Consider the following 20,636-nt stretch of genomic DNA (forward strand, 5'->3'; position numbering starts at 1 on the left):
GAGGTGGTGGGTTCAAACCCAGCCCTGGCCAAAAAAAAAAAGTTATTATAGACGAAATTCATTCCCCAATAGGGTGAGACAATATTAACCAATTAAAAGAGTTCTTTTCAAAAACTTAATTGACAAAGGAATGCTATGAAACTATACACAGCCTAAACTAAATTTTCTTTCTATAGGTATGTACATATATATGTTTCTATACATTAAATATCTAAACACAAAGATCTCTGGGTGATGGTATTTATAAAAACTAAAAATAATAGTAATAATAATAATTTAATCCTAGCACTCTGGGAGACCAAGGCAGAAGGATCACTTAAGCTCAGAAGTTCAAGACCAGATTGATGAGTGAGACCTTGTCTCTATGGAAAAATAGAAAAATTAGCCTGGTGCTGTGGTGGGTGCCTGTAGTCCCAGCTACTTGGGAAGCTGAGACAGGAGGATGGCTTCAGCCCTCAGTTTTGACGTTGTTTTGCTAGGTTGCTATGCTGACGCCATAGCACTCTACCCTGGGCAACAGAGTGAGACTTGGTCTAAAAAAAATACTTTTATGTTTCCAAACATTCAATATAAGAAGTATTATATATATGATCAGGAAAAAATAACCATTGTTTCTGAAAAATACACAGTCTTGCTAGACTTCATTTTAGGCTGTTGGCAGAAACACCTCCTTTTAAGCACACAGTATAAAACTTCAATGATTCATCTGAATGTAAATTTGGCTCCTGAATTTTAAAGGGCTAAAAATGTAGGTTAAAAAAAAAAAGAGTTCCTGTCATATTCTAGGGAAAACGGCGTTGCTTATGTCGTGTAGTAGTGTTTCAGCACCCACATCTAAGGAGCTCAAAAAGATTTACGATCCAACCTTGTTCCTCTCCACATCATACATGTTAAGAAGATAGTGAAAAAGAAATTATGATTCTGATTGAATGGAATGCGTGGACTTTCTAAAGCACAATGCTTATTGCAATCAAGGCTATTGCAAAATGTGATGTCAACATCATTTTCATAAGTACATCTGTCCGATTTCTTTATAAACAAGGGATGAAGACTAACCCCAAATGGGATATTGATTGCATTATGATGTTATCTGAGTACTTGGGATGAAGGGGGCTGGTTTTCCGCAGTCAGCTGCGTGTGCATCACTGGGCAGAAGCAGTCAACAGTTACCATCTCTTACCCGGCTGGATTCTTCTAGGCACAGACACCCCCGCCCCCCCCATCTCCAGAGCTGAATTCACAGTGGAATCTAACCCGCAGTGGCTCAGAGGCCTTCCCCAAGGTTTTCTCACTGTAGCTGCTGGGGAAGGACCCAGAACTGTAGGGTGGTCACGGTTCTAGGCTTAGGGAAAAACAATATGAAACAGAGCCCTTGTCTCCTGTTAGCTCCAGGCCAGCCTCACACCTGCACTTCCTGGGGAATGGGGATGTGTGCCTCTCTCATTTGCTTTTAAGGTGGTTTTAAGGTTTCTGCCACCTGTAACTTAGAAGTCTCAAGTTATACAGTAACTTAGTAACTCCCTATTCTTGTGAAGAAGGTGACTGTTGGGGAGTAGGTGGAAAAGGAAACATTCTTGTCTCAGAAATCTTTTGGGTTCAAGTGACACGGCTCTTACAGTGCATAGTTTGGTATTTTGGCACTTACCTCCATTCTCTCCCAGTAGCACATTCTGAAATAATTATTTGTTTACCTGTCTCCCCCTCCATTAGGCAGTTTTCTCTTTGAAGTCACTAATTCATTTTATTAAACTTTGTATCTCCAGAGCCAAAGTACAGAGTCTGCATGGCAGATAGCAGGCATTCAACAAATGTTAGTTGATGTGAGAGGCCGAGCCAGGCAGACTGCATGAGCTCAGGACTTGGAGTTCAAGATCAGCTTGAGCAAGAACAAGATCTCATAAATAGAAAAACGAGCTGGGCATAGTGGTGCCCGCCTGTAGTCTCAGCTACTCTGGAGGCTGAAGCAAGAGGATTGCTCAAGCCCAAGCCATCACAGCAGCCTACCCAGGGCAACAGAGTAAGCTATGTGAGCTATGATGCCACAGCACTCTACCCAGGGCAATAGAGTAAGATTCTGTCTCAAAAAAAAAAAGTTAGTTGATTCAAAAAGGATAAAATAAAATATGGTCATTTCTTCCTACTATCACAGAATTACCTCACTCTTCAAACTTTATTAATTGGAAATTTATAAGTAGGCTAGAAAATTAATTTATTCAGGAAAAAAAGGGTTATTAACCCATTAATAGAAACTATAAAGAGAATGCTTAAACTCATTAAGAAAACAAATTGTTTCAAGCAGGCCATATCCATTTAAAATCACTGATTCATACAGAAATAATCTGTGGGCTAAGTTACAATTAATATCTCTTTACCTATTCATTAAATTAGGTCCCTGAGGATGTCTATTAAGAAATACCATATTAGCCTGGTTCATTTACTGTTTGTACTTGAAATTCCATAAATCAACCGTTTATTAATTTGAAAGGTGACACCTGAAGTCATGTGCAGAGTTTACTTACAAACATAAATTCCCTTAAACCTGCAAAATACAATAGAGGAGCAAAACCTAATAAAATTCTTGCCAATTCGTGCCTCATTATTACATTTCTTTTAGACACATTTTAATTTCATTCATGCCCCAGGCACACGCTACTTGGTCCAAATCCCCACCTCTATCTCATTATCACTTTCTGATCTAATGTTTATTATCATTAGCTATTGAATGGACATAGGTATGATACCAAAATCTAATCACGCCTCATTCCTGGATACTGCCCAGTCCAGTGACATTCAAATTAGGTCTCCAAATCCACTCCCACTTCAGCCTTCCCTTTCTTACTTGATGGCAGTCACATCCTTCCACCTGTTCAGGCCAAAATCCTTGAAGTCATCCTTGAGGACTTCCTCTCTCACCTCGTTATTTAACTCACCAGAAAATCCTAGGGCCTCTATTTTTAAAATCCATCGGGAATGTAACACTTCCCACCACCTCCACTGTGACTACACCATCACTTCTAGCTTTCCAGGAAGTATCACACCAGTTTCCTAGAAGTCAAAGAATTCAGTAACATTGCTATTTAAAACTACTTCCATTCCCATCTTCTTACTTATGTGACAGAGTTTTCCCAAGGCTCACCTATATAAAATCAAGAAGAGGAATAAAATTGATGTTAAACTGCTATTTTTTTACACTGATCCATTTTTTAAAAGATATCAGGTCACTCAGAGATGCGTCCCCAATAACAATTTTTAAGTGTTTAATAAAGTTTTTACAGATTTATAAAGTATTTACTTTGTTTTAATAATTATGTACAAAGACTGTCATGACTTAATCTGGACAGAAACGTTCAATAAAGACTTGTCACAGGAAATTTTAAAACACTAAGATTTAAATTTCTATACATATTTTTGATACATGCTAAGTGTAAAAGGGTGATCCAAAGAGACTTTAAATCACAAAAATACATTACAACGTGAAGCTACCATATTATTCCTGGACAGCCCACATTTGGACAGGTAACATGAATGAAAAATAATCCTCTATTTTATTGAAGACCTATTATGTCTGAGTTTTTGTTATTGTGGCTAAACCTCTATGTTAACTAATATACCGATGCAATGAAAAAGGCATCTGGTCTGTAAAAAAAAGCATTCTAATAGGATAAAATGTTATAGGTAAAACAGAATTGGAATATGATTTAAACAAGAAAAAGAAATACTGTGACATTACCAACTATTATTAAAGAGCTTGTTCGTGTGTTTTTTAAATGGTAACAAGTTATTTCTCACAATGCTTCACTCTGTTCTAATAGTCAGTGAATACTCTATAAAAACTTGCTGATGCAGGGGCAGCGCCTGTGGCTCAAAGGAGTAGGGTGCCAGCCCCATATGCTGGAGGTGGCGGGTTCAAACCCAGCCCTGGCCAAAAACTGCAAAATAAGTAAAATAAAAAAATAAAACTTGCTAATTCATAGACTCACTCTTTGGGAAAATTTGTTTAATGTTCAGGATTAGAACTCAGTTCTCTCTGTGGACTTGTAGACCAGACAGTCCTGCCTTCAGGAAAATCACATATCAACATGATAGAAGAGAAGACCGTATATGTGCATATACGAACTGATGAATGAATAAATCAACTGGATATTTTGGGTAATTTGGAGGGTCTCAAGAATCAGGCATCTTACAAAAGAAAATGACATTTACTATGACTATTTCCATGTTCATCCAAATATCTTGTATGAAGTAACTAAAACTTCAAGATAAAGCATGCAGAAACGCAGGGATGACCACCAGGGGGCGCCGACGTGTTTCTCTGAATACTCCAGACACCCAAGGGAAAAAGGAAGAAAACACAGAACATCAAGCTGGAAGTGGTGGTGGGTAACTGTTTCCATCATTTAAGAGAATTATTGAATGACAGAACTATTTTTGCGTCTATGTTACAAATTCCTTACTAGGCATTTGTAGGTTGCAATGCTCTTACATTGATAAAAGGAGGATTGGTAAAACATAATACTTGAAAACCTCACATACCCTAAAACCAGAAGGTCCTGGGTGGACTGCTGCGGTAACATCCTTGTTCTCCACTGTGCCCCAAGCAAGCCGGGTGCCCTCCCAGCTCATCTTTTTGTTCCTTCTCTCACTCTCTATTCTGGCCCACCTTTGTGGTGACTTTGGAGGAGAGATTAGACTATCGAATAACAGCGCAGTGGAGGAACTCAGCGTGACTTAGGAATTTTTTCATCCTCCTGTCTTAGCCAATTATAAGACACGAAGATGAATGACTTTCCATTTGTCATCCTGAAGCCTTTCCAGAACTGAGAACCGGACCACAGCCTAACAGGATGTAAGAGGACCTCTACAACCTTTCCAAACCCAATTGCCATGGAAACCAGAACCCACAGGCCAACTTCATCATCCCCTTAAGTTAGAAAAATGTCCGCGGACTGGGGCTGTGTTGATGAGGGTGTGATCCTGTTAGGATTAAGTTCCAGGGAAGTGTACTACAAAGTTTTATATTTGAGAGCAGTGTCAAGTTTTAGAATTTGCCCCATGCTTTATCTAATCAATCCTTTTACTGGGGTGGGTCAGATCACCATTATATGGGTGAAGACACTGAAGCTCATGGGGGTGACTTGTTCAGTGTCTCTGGTTACTAAGTGTCAGGGATGGAAACTGATAAACACCTACCTACAGGGACACGGATTGTAACAATGACTCAGCCCTGAACTCAGTCACAGGGAAGTCTTCTGAGACAGAAAGAAAATTATTGTCTTTCCTGCACCTCAAACTACAATTGAGTGAAAAGCATGATGGAAGTGAATCCAAGGACTTAGCACTTGCTTTACCCAGTATTTTCAGGGTATGTTTTCCTAATTTCTTTTTCATGCTTGGTTGGGGCAATTGTGTATCATGTATGCAAATAAATTAGCACTAAAATCTTGAATTCTGCAAGGTTAGGTCCTCAGCTGAATGCTGCTGGATTTAATATGCTTATTAATGCCTTGGCTATGGAATCAAAAGCATTCTTTACCAAATTTAACAATGATACCCAATTGAGTGGAGGTGGCTGGCAGTTAGGAGAACCAGATTGAAATTTAAAATGACCTTGACAAACAAAAAGGGAAAGGGGAGCAAAATTCAATAGAAAGCTTTGCAAAGTAGTTCATACAAAGAAGGGGGGAGAACACAAAGGAAAACAACAGAAATGAGGGAGCACTGACTGGGCAATTATCACAGAAAAGGAGCCGGAGGTCAGAGTGAACAATAGGCTTCAAAAGCATCAGCAACCTAGTTCTGTCATTTAAAAAAAGAAGGCATGATTTGGGGAAGTAGGAATAGGAGAAGGCTCAGCTAATTACCCCTCCAGATTCAAAACAGATGAAGCTTGGGGGAAGGGAGATGTTTTTTTTTTGGACCTGAAATGCCTGTAGCTTGGAAGCCATGTTTTGATAACTTGGAGAGAGATCCTTAGAAAGTGCAGTGCCTAAAATAATTAGTATTTGATTTTTAGATCTGACGAAGCTAGCCTCAAAAGAGAACATTCTGGTACTCTTTTTCTTACTTCATGCAATGCTCTCAGCCAGGAATAGCCTTTCCTTTCTACCTGGGTAACACCCACCTTCTCTCAAGCACACACACAGGCATTACCTCCTCTGGAAGGCTTCTCCCTGTAGAGAAGTACACAGTCCCACATGTGTGTCCACAGGCGGATCCTGGAGCTGGCACTGGCTAAGCCCTTGGTGTGCAGTATCTTATTAATGTTCTTGGAAACCCACTGGGGCACTACATTACCATTATTCTTATTCTTTAGATGAGGAGACAAAGGAGTAACGAGGTGAAGTAATTTGTTCATGTTGTTCACAGGGTTGGTAATTAGCAGAGCTAGGAATTTAACTTGAGCCTGATGAGTTCCTAACTCCACATGCTAAGGCCGCAGTATCCTAACTACAAACACACCCACAATACTTCCTCCTCCTTATCCATTCCCGTGTCTGCCTCTATCTGCTGGACTGCAACTCCCTGAAGGAATGGACCAGTTTTATTTATTTTCATAGGGGCCTGAGATTGATCAATAAATGTTAGTTAAATTAAAGGTTTTCAAGCAAGTGAATGGAATATTCTATGGGTGATTCTGAGTCATTCTTTGTCTAAAGGAAATTAGAAAATAAAACTAAACTGAAGAGGATGTAAACATTTATAAAAACTGACCTTAAGAATTCTGAAAAATTTTAAACCACATTACTAAAGATGATTTGACAATTTTATTTTGTAAAATTTTTTTAAAAACAAAAGTATGTAGATATATATTGATATATACATAAATACACACGTGTGTCTGTATGTGTATCTACATGTATGTATATTTATCTATCCTCTGTCTTCGATGTAATTCTACCTAAAGGTAAGGAGAATGACTACAGAGTACTTTAATATCTGTGGACTCAGGGGAGCACGCCTGACACAGAATCATTAATGACAAAGAATCCAATTTCTAAATGACATGTCAATGCTAGATTAATTTATCCAATCTGAGAACACTACAATTTTCTCTCCTAACCATAAGACATATTTTGTAAACAATTTGTTCTCAATTTCTCAGAACAAGAACAATAAAAATTCAAATACATCAAACATAAGTGATACTATATTAACTGAGATAACGTGCTAGCAGCCCGAAGTAACTGGTGATGAAGCTAATTATGCTCAGGACAGGATAAAATATTTGGGAAGACGGCATATGCTTGCCTACCACTTTGGAATCAGCAGCAGAGTATATTAGCGTTACCCAGACATGACACGCCTCCCCCACTGCTAAAGATGGGACAAGGGGGGGTGAATTCCCAGCAGCCCATACTCAGCCACTTCATCAGTTTCTAAAGGGAGACCAAGAAGAAGCTGTGGGCCAGAGAGATAGGGGAATCTTATTTCCCTTATTATTATTTTTTGAAAACATCAAGACACTGCCAGTGTCTTTGGGGGTAGCTTGTCCAAGTCAGATTCCGAGTGGCTGAGTGAACACACACAACGCAGGGGTTAGTGGATCTATCAATCCCAGAAAAGCATGGGAAAATGTAAAAGTTCTGTTTTACAAAAGAGTTAAAAATATAAAGAAACCAAACTTAGAACCTTAAAAAATGACTCATCAAATGTTATTACACAAATAATTCTAAAATACAACAATGCACCACCACCCCAGCACAGCCCAGTGCGCGGCCTTTCCACAGGCAAACTCACAGCAAGCAGGTCCCGGGAACAAGGTCCAGGGCGTTCACAGCAACCAACGCGGACAACAGCCTAGGTCGAGCACATTCGACCAATGCCAACAACAGAAGAAGGGGCAGAGCTTTGGAGTGTGACCTACAGTTTCTATTTGCTATTTACATGGAGGACAGCTAGGCACCGTCCTAAAAATTTAGTCAATATACCACTTTAGCAGCCAGCTACAGAGAGAGACGGTGCAGTTAGTTTTCATACCAAAGCAGAGGAACAGATGGAATGAAAAGCAGAGAGAACTTCAGCAAGGACACTCTGCCCCACCAAACACACAACTCACACATACAAAAACAAACATTTCTTCAGAGACGGGACAGCTGAAGTTGTCCTTGGCACCTATGACACTAAGTCACTGGTGTTTTCCAGGAGGTGGGGCAGAGTAAGTAAGTTTCAGCTCACCAGGCTGTGCTTTCTACCAGGCCAGCTAACAAAAGGAGTATTTGCACATTACACAACTTGCGGGAAGGCCAGCAGCCGGCCAAACCCAATCTTCACTTGGGGGATAAGCAATTTGTCCTTCAAAATCAGAACGAGCAGGCTCAGGGGTTTCTAAGTCCGTAGTATCTTGTCGTTTCACTCTCCTAAGAGCTTCTCATCCTTGGGGGACTACACAGGGGTCTCAGAGTGGCAGCGACACGAGTCAAACCACTCGCATCTACGGCAGAAGGAAAGAGCTGCCAAGGGCAAACCTGGGAAGCTGGCCCAGGTGTCCTCAGGGACTCCGGGCCTGTGTCAGTCGTGTCGTAAAGCAGAGTTTTAAAAACTGTGTTCTGTGGAAGACTGTGTGTTTGCTTCTGTAGGTGTTCTAAAGCTGGAGTGGGAAGGATTTATCGTGAGAGTATCTTCGTTTTTTACATTTTAAGGTTCTAGGAGAATACACAATGTCCTGTTTCTTTGTCTGGCCCAGAATTACATTGTCATCGCCAATCTGTAGGGTAAAATAAGACGTCATAGCATAGCTGGAAAATGTTCTCATTTGTTTTCTCTAACCTTGAAAAAGAGCAACAATAAAGAGAAATAAATGTGACTATATTCCTCCAAATCCCCCAAATTCCTAATATTTTGACCCTAATAGTTACTAGCTTTTTATTATTCTATTGCCCCTCCTTTGTGAGAATTTCCACCAACTCTGAAAACTATTCCTGTACCAGTTGCCATTGAAAACTTTATGTCTTTGTAATCATTTTTAATTATTATTTTCATATCAATGACCCATGATTTTAAAAACTCGGAGAAACTCCTGCTTTAAGTAATCTCCTTAACATAAGACCTGCCAAAAGTTTGAAAAGACCCTGAGGCTGACTCCTCACTCATTGCTAGCATGAGTTCTAGAAACGGGGAAATCACTTGGAGCTGTGAATTGCTAGTGATTTATGTCGGGAAATCCCGCTCCAATATTTAGCAAAAAGCTTGTTAGCCAGAATATCCACACGATAGCCACCTAACTAAGGAGGACCTGAAATGGGCTGTTTGGAAACGAGATGTTCGTGAACAGGCTCCAGGGGATTATTTTGTTTATCTTCTCAAGTCTATCTCTCCGGCTCCTTCCACACCGAAGAAGGAAAGCACAAGCTTCTAAACCTGCAAAACCCCACAGCAGTTGCCCTCTCAAAAGGATAGAGCACAACAAATTACAAACTCTATGTAGGTAGCACAAAATTAAAGGCAAGCTCATTCTGTAAAAGGGCAACCATAACATTCTGCCTTCAACATTCAAGCTTGCTTACAGTTGTGATTTTTAACTTCATTGTTAAACACGGCCAGTTAGGTATAGCACATAACAGGAGAGGGGAAAAAATACAAACTCGAACAGATCAAAGCAAAGAATTTCTTGATAAAGTCAACAGCCCCAAACAATCACAGCCCTACCAAATAATTTATTTGCTTTATTGGCTCCCTGGTTGTATTTCTGGTGTCTTAATTATTTTATGGGTTCCTGTGTCCTGTGTCACCTAATGTTAAATGATGTCCTTATCAACTGTGGAAGGAGCAGACAAAACAATCCAGCAAGTAACTGTCAGCCATTTGTTTCTATGAGAGTACAATTTATGAATCGAAAGTTCTTGTGCATGGGAAGGCTGAATCCAAACAAAATCTAGCTGGCAAGACAGCTACGAACACCCCATGTTGATGTCTGTAGAGTTGATTTAAAAGTCACACACAGGGAATAACAGAACTATGAGGAGACGCTGGGAAGGAGAATACGCTTTGACAAAAAAAAAAAAAATCTGTGAGACAGTTGAATTTCTTTTATTTTGATCCACAGGCATATTACTGTTATTTAGAAACATAAGGGGGATATAATATTGTCCGACATGCAGTAAAAGAAGGTAAAGGATAAAAGAAATCAACATAACACAACTTGCCTCTTACAAAGGAAAACATTTCAATTAGCACCACTTTAAGGCTCTCAGCCTCCTTTTTATGTTTCTAGAGCTTCAGCGCAGCCTAGGCACGGCTTTCATCTCATTTGCTGCACTTTGAAGCCATCGGAAAGCTTTCTCCATAACACGGGTGAGGCTGCATCTATTCTGTTTGCTAACAGAGAATTAAAGTGAGCTTCTGTCTTTGCTGGAGAATGGGACCTGGAATAGCCCAGAGAAATGCAAATACGCACCTACTACCGCTAACACGGGGAGACGGGCCTGGACAGTCCCCCAAAACTTTCGGATCACGTTAACAGTCCATCGTATCTGACAAACTTCGTTATTCTGCAAACTTCAAATTGCTGTTCTGTGACAAAGTGAGCTCCACGGTGACAGCTGTTCGGCCCTCTGCTTGAGCCTTGTCCCTGCTGTCCCTCTGCAGGGGATCCGACATAAAGGTCAGTGAGTGCCTGAGAGGATGGAGCTTCCTTTTGAAGCCTAGAACATTTCAGCCCTCTCAGGGCGTGGACATTCTGTGTGTGCCGCCACATCACTGATAAGCCCTCGATGGGAAGTACATGGCCCTTTTATCATCATCATTTGGCTAATGCTTTGTGTAGGATTTGTTGCGGCACAGATGATTTGGGACATCTGTGTCTAGAATGGTGGCAGAATCCAAGTGTTACTTTAGATTTCTAGAGCCTGTTGCTTTAGAGTCTTTATAAGCCTGATTATTCAGAGTTTTACTCAACACACACACACACACACAAATTTTTAAAAGCAAAAGATCAATGGTAAGGTTCATTGAAGAAAGGTGCCTTAAGGCAAAAGAACAGTTATTTTTAAAAGGGTAAGACATTTTTTGGAGATGAAAAGATAGCTAGGCAATGCTTGAGAAAATAATAATCACAATGATAGTCCTAACACTTACCAACTTCTGCTGTGCTTATCTCTATGCTTTCCACAGATTATCTCATTCAATATTCTTAATCTCCTTTTAAGGTAGTCATGTCTAACATTTAAATTTTAAAGATGACACAGTACACTTAGAGGAATCCAGTCCCTTGTGCGAGGCCCCATAGCTAGGAAACGAAATGTTTTGCTGAACCAAATGAAGTAAAATTTTAGTGTGATGTTTGAAGTGACATTGCTAGGTCTTGAACCCAAATTCCTAAGTGACAGAGCAGTGAGCTAGAATCTGCCAATAGCCCTTTAAAACCAACATTCTGAAAAGAGGAAGGCTGAAAGAAAGCTAGGGCCAGGTCTCTGAAAAGAGATACAGAAATAATCGAAATTTAATTCAGACACTGTGTCTTCCCACAGACACAGGATCCAAAACAGAGAAAGGGACTGGAGACAATTCTGTGACATTGCCACCTGGTGTAATAATCAAGGAACACAGTTACAAGGTGTTACACCTGAGAGCCAGCCTAGCACTGCATTAATCTTTCCACATTGCTCTCTAGATCTAGATTCCAGTTTATAGAATTGATATTATCATTATTTGCATACAGAAATAGGGCCCCGACTCACTACCATCCTTAGAATGCATGCTTGGCACTGGTAGGGAAAGCTTTGTCCTGAGCCTTTTGCTCTTTTACAGGAAGAATACAGTTTTGCAGAAACAATTATAGCAGTTCATTATTTTCAGTTTCCGAAGAGAAACGGTGATTTTTGTGCACTTGTATGTAATCAGGTGAATTCATCAACTGGCCTTGAATTATATAGTTTGCAGTCCTGTTAAGGAAAATCAACAAGTTTTCTGTATGCTATTAGGCTACTCACTTGTTCTACGGCCATGTATGCACCCTGGGAAACAGAAAACACTTAGCAATTGTACCATCTGCCCCTAGCATAACCTTTCTTCAAACTAGTTAATAGCGCAGACATGTGATGACCATGTCAGCGCGATCAACCTTCTCCCCTTTATATCTCAAAGTAACTCACCAAAGATGCCAGAATGAGATTAGAAAAATGTTTACTGCTCTGTTGAATGCGGATCAAGAGCTCTCTTTGCTGGCAGGGTGACCCCAATTTTTTTTACCTTATGATAGTTTTTGGAAGTTAGGCAGAGAGAGTGGCTACTCACATTCTCCTTGTCAGGAATCCCTAAAGGGAGGAAAAAGAGACAAAGAGAAGCCATGAATTATGTGATCAACCTGTAAAGGGAAACCAAAATCCTTTGCTGAACCAAAACAAGTAAAATTTTAGTGTTTCAATTTGTTTCCATAAAAACTTACATAACGCTGCTTAGAAATATAAAACAAAACTTACGTAATTAGGCTAAAATAAATCAATGAATCAGGAGCAGGGCTATGTGCCCAGACAACAAAACCCAGGCTTATTCTGCTTCTCTACCTCGTACTTTACCTTCCCAGAGATGAAAACCCATCAGGAACCAATTCCACTGACTTAGGCACCAGGACGCTTAGCATTGTGAACAGACACATCAGCCCTTAAGTTTAAGATACTGTACTTTTACAAAGCAAACCACTTCACACTGCTCCAGTGATCTGAACACGGGGGCAAGAAACACAGAATACCAGCAGAAAACAACTTCTACCGTGAGAACTCCTCTGGCCTCCAAGTTAGGCCTGGGCACAGCAGTGGCTGTTTCGGGGGAATCTCAGTTTTCTTAGCTAAAAAGATAATTATTATCCATTCGCTCATGTGTTCACTCGTTTGCAAACTTTTTCTGAGTATCTACTATAGTCAGCCCCACTTTGTTTCACTTCCTTTGCCCTGCTCCCCTGACAGCACGGTAAGGGCGATCATCCTGGCAGGCTCACAGCCAAGCAGAGAGTCGTGCCCCCAGCACAGCAGACACAGTGGCTTTACATTGAAGAGACAGAAGAACAGGTGGTTTCTATGGGCAGCTTGCACCTTGCTTTAAATCAGCGGGGTAGCGTGAGGTGTTCTGCAATGTGAAAATACAGTACCTCCAAATTCTGAGTAAACAGGACTTTCTGATTACCCGGGGGCCAGGCAGGATTTACAACATTAGTATGAACAGAACCGAGCGCCCATCCTAATCGGCAGCAGCACAGGATGCAGGAGGGGTAAGGATGGAAGAGTCTATTTGGAGACATTCCCTCTTTAAAGCTTCGATCCCCAACTGAGACAGCACCAGGATATCAAAGCTCAGTTGGGAAGCAGGGCACAGAGCTGTCCTTTGAAAGAGTATTAATAGCCATCTTTGCCATCACTTCTCTGATCTGTCAGGAGAAGGAAGGATGGCCTAGTGTCAGTGCTCTGAAACTCATCTTGAATCCATCTGTCCATCTATCCACCTATCTGTCCCTCCGAAAACCATTTGAAAGAACTAGAGTTGACGGCATGAGGTGTGTGGGACGTAACAGAAGCTGGGAGGTTCAATAAGATAAATATGCAATTGCACAAGTCACCATACATATGAGTGGCTAGAAATTACAGTATCTGTAGAGAAATAATAATGGAAGAGCGATTTGAGGCAGGAATTTGATAGTTGGGCTAAGGTGTTAAAAGTCTTGGAATTTCACCTCCCATGGCAGGCAATGGACAATCATAAAAAGTTCTGAATAACAGGAGAAGGGGAAGGAAACTATTCAAGACTAAAAGATACACTCTAGGAGGCCAAGGCCAGGGGATTGCCTGAGCTCAGGAGTTTGAGATCAGCCTGAGCCACAGTGAGACCCCATCTCTAAAAAAATAGCTGGACACTGTGGTGGACACCTATAGTCCCACCTAATTGGGAGGCTGAGGCAGGAGGATCACTTGAGCCCAAGAGTTTGAGGTTGCTGTGAGCCAGGAAACCATGCACTCTACCAAGGGCAACAAAATGAGACTCTGTCTCCAAAAAAGGAAAAAAACCCTAAAATATATTTAAGATACAAACATCAGGTGCAATGGCCTTTGGACACCAGTCTGGGCAATCAGTGACAATGACATCCAGAATAAGTGGTGGATGTTACTAAGGAGACCGTGGCAGTCATTAGGTGTGACAATGGTGCTGAGGTTATACATGGGAAAGTTTTTATTTTCAAAGGCACTTGCTGGCTGGGCATGGTGGCTCACGCCTATAATCCTAGCACTCTGGGAGGCGGAGGTGGGAGGATTACTTGAGTCTAGGCGTTTAAGGTTGCAGTGAGCTATGCGGATTGCCATGGCATTCTAGCCTGGTCTATCTCACTAAAAAAAAAAAAAGAAAGAAACCGTGCATAAGTATTTGAGGTGAAATGTATGTATGTGACTAGAAGGAGGAGATAATGACAAAATGCTGCTATTAAACTACATATTAATTTATTAATAAAAATACAACATATTTAGGCATTAAAGTATTAAATTGAAGTGAGAAAAATAGAGATGTTAATGATGTACCTATCTTTCCACTTCCCATACGTCTGAAGTTTTTCATTATTAAAAGCAATTCGGGGGGCTCGGCGCCTGTGGCTCGAGTGGCTAAGGCGCCAGCCACATATACCTAAGGTGGCAGGTTTGAATCCCCAGCCCGGACCCGCCAAACAATGATGACGGCTGCAACCAAAAAATAGCCGGGCATTGTGGCGGGTGCCTGTGGTCCCAGCTACTTGGGAGGCAGAGGCAGGAGACTCGCTTGAGCCCAGGAGTTGGAGGTTGCTGTGAGCTGTGAGGCCATGGCACTCTACCCAGGGGGATAGCTTGAGGCTCTGTCTCAAAGAAAAAAAAAAAAAGCAATTTCGGGGTAGGCAGACACAGGGTGAGACGGTGAAGGTTCAGAGCCAGCTGAGTCATCTCTGCCCTTCCCAGGGGGACAGGCTGGGAATGCTGCACAGTAGTGGGGGTGGGGCACGGGGCTGGCTTCAGGGGTGGGGCTGAGGGGGAGGCGTCCATGATGCTTGCAGTTTAGAGCTTGTGTAGAAGAAAGACACAGTTGCTGGAACAGACTTTCAGGAGGAAGGCGTGGTTTGGAGGGAGTTGGTATACTTTCCCTTACCGACATTCTGAGGTTGAGGGGGCAGCAGGCTGCATAGGCAGAGACCCAGCAATTAGGCTGCCCCTGGGAGGGCAACAGAGGTTACTGGCTTGCAAAGTATATGGATCAATTGTAGGAAAGGAAGTAAAACATGGAGAAGAGAAAAACAGCCATGGCCACACTCTTAGGAAATAACTAAACTTTTCAGGGAGGGAAAGAAAGTACCTAAGAAAGAGTTGAAAGAGTCAGAAATGCAATGGCTGGAGAGACCGGAGAAGACCAGCGTGGTCAGGGGAGCCCTGGGCGCTGTGGGAGGAGGGAGTCTGACCGTGGATGGTTCATTCAAGTCAGAAAGGATGGAGAATGGGAATGACTGGGCCTTCCCCAGTGACTGAGGGGGAGAAAATGGTAGCTAACACCATCTGGGAGCTTATTATATGACCAACACGCTTTTAAACACTTGACATGCTTTGATTCATCTAATCCTCACAGCAGTCCTACAGGGAAACTGAGGCACAGAGAGATTAAATGCTTGCCTAAGGTCACACGGCTAGAAGACAGCACAGTTAGGATTGCAGCTCAGGTCCTCTAGCTAGCCAGTCACCCCACGCTCAGCCCAGAGAGGAACCAAAACCAAGACGAGGGGAGGAAAGGAAAGAAAGACCTGTCCCTCCCAGGCCCCACTCTGCAGGGGAGAGGAGGCTGAGGCTGCAGAGACAAGGTGAAATGGGGAAGGAAAATGAGGACACGCACTCGAGATCTTGGTCAGGCAGGGACAAAGATCAGCCACAGAGTGACAAATCTGAGAGGGAGAGTGGGAACTCTAGGAGACCAGAAGAGGATCTGAAGGGTGGCTGTGGCTCCGAAGATGTGTGTCCTGATGGCACTGCCTGCTGCATCCCTGTGTCTGCTGGCACAGGCGCCACAGCTCTGAAGACCCCTTGTTGCACATATATGCACACGAGTGCTTAGCGAGGAGACTCAAGATGCACAGAGCAACGCCAGCAATGGTAACATGGCTGCTCTCTCATAAAAAGCCTGGATTTTTAGAACGGAATTTTTTTTTCTATTAAGCAGGCCCAGGCTGGGTTCAAACCTGCCACCCCTGCTGCACCAGGCCAGCACTCTCACCACTGAGCTACAGGTACCCAGCTGAGATCAATGTGTTTAATATCTACTATCTACAACATGCCGTTTTGATATACACGTTCCAGCTGAAATTATTACTACAGCTAAGCAAATTAATCTATCGGTCACCTTGCAGTCACCTCTGTGTATGTGTGGTATAAGCACCTAAAACCTACAAAGACCTGGAATTTGAAGAGGCCATGACTTAAGGAGATTAAATAAATGACCCCCCTGTTTCTCTCCTCTGTCAAAATATGCAAATCAAAATTCGCAAGAGGCAGGGCTCTCAGGTATCTAGATGTGACTGAGACAAAATCCATTCATGAATCCCATTTTTAAAAGGGCACAAAAACACAGAAACTGGATTCCACTATAAGGTGAAGCTATTCTGAGAAAGGATTCTGAGCATGCGGAGGACCCTGCTGGCACCAGAGCACACCTCCCTGTATCAGCTAAGACCACAAAATAATACCCTATTAACCATTGCTTTAAAAATGCCTCAAGTGTGCTGGCAGGTTTGTTTATCCACAGAAGAGTCTGGAGACGTACTCCATCAAGCTGGTGTAGGACGTATATATATATATTTTGTCACATGAAAACACACACCACGCGACAAATTTTTAGATACAAAATGTTCCCGTTTTCCACTTACTGTCATTGTTAGAGCCTGTTTCCATAACACCATAAGGAGGAGCCAGAAGTCCTGCCATGTACTGTCGATATTTCTGAAAGACAAGATTGCAAACTCAACCACAGATATTTACTCACTTGGAGCATCCATTTATTTACATGTTAAAAAGCAGAAATGCTGGGTGTCAGGAAGCATCTGAGCCTTGTATTTATAGAGCCCTGAAACATGCAGTCTGGGGTCTCTGGTGTAAAATAAAGATGTGTGTTCTAAAGACGTCTTCCCGAGCAGGCCTGAATGTGCCCCCGGCCCACCTGGGGCGGGGGGTCTCTCTCAGCCTGCTCATTTACATGTTTGCAGCTGAGTGAATTGGGCAGGCTTTTCACGCTCCTCCACCCCTGCTCCCCTCTCCACCCCTGCAAACACATGCTCAGCTTTTTGTAGAGGGAAGAAAAACGGCACTTGGCTTCTATTGATGCAGATACAAATACATGTGCTGGCTTCTTAATAGGTGAATGGCACTGAATCAGCTTCTTTCAACTCAAAAAGAAATGCATCTCGAGAAAAATGTCCGTTTTGAAAGATGCTGATTCGCGACCATTTACCTACTTCCTTTGACTCTGTACACCTGCCTGCTATGGGACCTCCAAAGAATTTTTGGTGTGTGTCAGAGAAAGTGGTTTGGCTTAATTTAGAATGCCCCTGAATTGTATTTCCCTGACTTTGGGTCCGGGCATGCTCTAAAACCCGGGGCTTACCCCTGGACATCAGCCCCCGGAGTCTGCCATGTGGGAGGAAGATGATTTGGGGAGCACAAAGCCAAGTTAGAGCAAGGGCTAGAAAGGAGAGACATTTACAGACTGGCAAGTGAGCATTAGCCACGCTCTCCTCTCAGGTAATAAGTAGAGTCTCCTCCCCTTCAGAATGAAAGCTGGGCAATTTTATTTATTACATGATGTCACGTATATTTATGGCCTATAATTATGATGACACATAAATGTTAAACAGCTTCAAAAGAATCAACACTCCATAGTGCGCTCGTGGGTTACATAAATGTCAGCTGAAAAGACTTCACGTGTAGCAATGGGCAGCTGGCAACATGCAGTATTCTGGCAACCATCTGGCCCATTTGGTTGATTTGAATGGCGGATGTAATGTGACATTGATGCTTTCTCAAAAGACCCTTCTTCTAGTCAAGATATGACTAGCTTTTTTAAAAAAAGTCTTTGTTTCTTCTCATACTAACACCTGCAAACAAGCATGAAAACCATGATTCTCTCTGCCTCTGAGCTAATCACTCAAACATACCCATAGGACCACCCTGTGTTCCTGCTATCTCTTTTGATAATTTCCCAAGTCTGATTCTCTTTTTCCATATGACACCATCTACTCTTCTTTTTCAGGAGAGAACATTCATTAAGCACATTTCTGGGCATCATAATATTCTGGGCTCTAAACAAAACAAAAAGCTCCAAGACTGCAGAGGAGGACTGATGATGTTCTAAGGTTTTGTGATCTTCTTGCAGCCTTTTGAGTTATTCTTCATATCATTAGCAGCTCCCTAACAGACTCCTAAAAGAAATCATCCATGTCAAAGGGGCCATTTTACTTTGCTTAGAAATCTTGTCTCGAATGTGACTAATGTTCTTCGTCTCCGGCATCCCAATGTCAATACCCATGAACTCCATATAAGCACCTTCCTGTCCCTGGATGAATGGGATTTCACCCTCTCAAACCGTATAGCCCCTAGTCAGTTGCTCTCTCAAAGAATACATCATCAGGGCCAGAGCTCATGAAAACACAGAATAGAGCAGCCTTTTGGGAAGGAGCATACAGGCTGGACTTCAGGACATGCTGTATTGAGCACCTGCTGGGTGTACACAGTGTCCTAAGCACTGGAGTCATTGCAGAGAACAAGCAAACAAGGTCCCCTGCACTTGAGAAGTATCTATTTTCTGTAACACAAGGCACTATGTCTTGCATATAATATGAACTTAATGCTTATCTGTTGAATTTCTGAATTTTTCTAGAAAATTCCAAACAAATATAAAAATACAATAATTGTAAGTCAATAATTATTAACTCATTACCAATATTATTTCATCTATTCACTTATTCATTCCAGAATTATTTTGAAGAAAATCCCAGATACTTTATCATTGGATCCATAAATATTTAATCCAAAAGATAAGGACCCTTTTTTAAAACAAAACCACAGGCTCGGTGCCTATAGCTCAACCGGCTAAGGCGCCAGCCACATAAACCTGGCAGGTTCGAATCCCCAGCCCAGACCCGCCAAACAACAATGATGGCTGCAACCAAAAAATAGCCAGGCGTTGTGGCAGGCGCCTGTGGTCCCAGCTACTTGGGAGGCGGAGGCAGGAGACTTGCTTGAGCCCAGGAGTTGGAGGTTGTTGTGAGCTGTAATGCCACGATACTCTACCCAGGGGGACAGCTTGAGGCTCTGTCTCAAAAAAAAAAAAAACCACAATACCATTATCACAGCTAAAAAATGTAACAACTTTGTAGTATCCAGTTGATGTTCAAACTTCCAAATAGTTTCATTCATGTCATTGTTGAACTGAAATTAAAAATAATTTAATAAAACATTGGTTCCAGTATAATACCTTTTGGTACAGGGGAGATTACAAAGACCCCTAAAAAGTCAACCTTTTAAAATTAATAGAGGGTTCTCCATATTTCCTTCCAAAGAGGTTGTATTAGTTTGCAGTCCCTCCAGCAGTGTGAAAGTGCTCCCTTCTCTCCACATCTATGCCAGCCTCTGCAGTTTTGAGACTTCGTGATGTGGGCCATTCTCGCTGGGGTTAGATGGTATCTCAGGGTGGTTTTGATTTGCATTTCTCTAATAATTAGGGATGATGAGCATTTCTGAACTCAAGCGAGACCTCCCATTTGATCCTACAACCCATTGTTGGGCATCCACCCAAACGAAAAAAAAATCCTTTTACCACAGGGACACTTGCACTAGACTATTTATTGCAGCTCAATTTACAATCACCAAAAGGTGGAAACAGCCTAAATGCCCACCAACCTAGGAATGGATTAATGAGCTGCGGTATATGTATACCATGGAATACTATTCAGCCACTAAAAAAAGATGGAGACCTTACATCGTTTGTATTAACCTGGATGGAAGTGGAACACATTATTCTTGGTAAAGCATCACAAGAATGGAGAAATAAGAATCCTATATACTCAATTCTGATATGAGGACAATTAAGGACTTAGTATACGGTGGGGGGTGGGGGATGGGGAGAGCTGAGAAAGGGCAGGAAGGAGGGGGTGAAGGACAAGGGGTGTGGTACAACTTTTGGGGGCAGGGCACAGTTAGAAGAGGGTCCTTATCTAACAAAAGCAATTCATGTAACCTGGTTCTGGGCAACCTCAATGAGTTCCCAACAATAAAAATATAAATAAATAAATAAAATTAATAGAGGACTTTTTAACAGACACTCACTAAACTTGGGAACTTGATTTTTAATGCAGCACTGCTGAGAACCGTGTAATAGGATAATAAGAACAAACTAGAATAAAAAACCTATATCCAAAAACATGGGATTCTTAAATTGTTTGTATATTGCTTGATCTGCGGGCGGCATTTCATCTTCTAAGCATAAGTTTAAAACACAGCCTGTGAAAGAAAATGTCATATAAAAAGATGCTGTATTTCACTAATAACAGAAAGGCATATTAGAAAACTACAGTACGATATCATGTTTTACCTGGCAAAATTTGGCAAAGTTTCAAAAACTCTGCTAATACTCTGTTGATAACAATGGAGAAAACC

At 41.8% G+C, this 20,636-nt stretch overlaps 1 protein-coding gene across 3 annotated transcripts in view; it reads right to left on the reverse strand.

The window, feature by feature from the left end:
• Positions 1-20,636, reverse strand: part of RAPGEF4 (Rap guanine nucleotide exchange factor 4) — a 226,153-nt gene that overhangs the window by 114,407 nt on the left and 91,110 nt on the right. The window contains exons 2-3 of one of the 3 annotated variants that reach the window (XM_012806203.2): positions 16,853-16,925; positions 12,232-12,251 (exon numbers count right to left, since the gene is read on the reverse strand). In XM_012806203.2, the coding sequence (XP_012661657.1) occupies positions 12,232-12,251; positions 16,853-16,925 (93 nt within the window). Of the gene's footprint in view, positions 1-7,737; positions 7,786-7,977; positions 8,039-12,231; positions 12,252-16,852; positions 16,926-20,636 lie in introns of those variants that run through there. The other 2 variants (XM_023514143.1, XM_023514144.1) reach the window with 2 other exon arrangements.

This window comes from Otolemur garnettii, unplaced genomic scaffold (assembly GCF_000181295.1).
Source record: "Otolemur garnettii isolate 467f Iridium unplaced genomic scaffold, OtoGar3 scaffold00048, whole genome shotgun sequence".
Classification (NCBI taxonomy): Eukaryota; Metazoa; Chordata; class Mammalia; order Primates; family Galagidae; genus Otolemur; species Otolemur garnettii.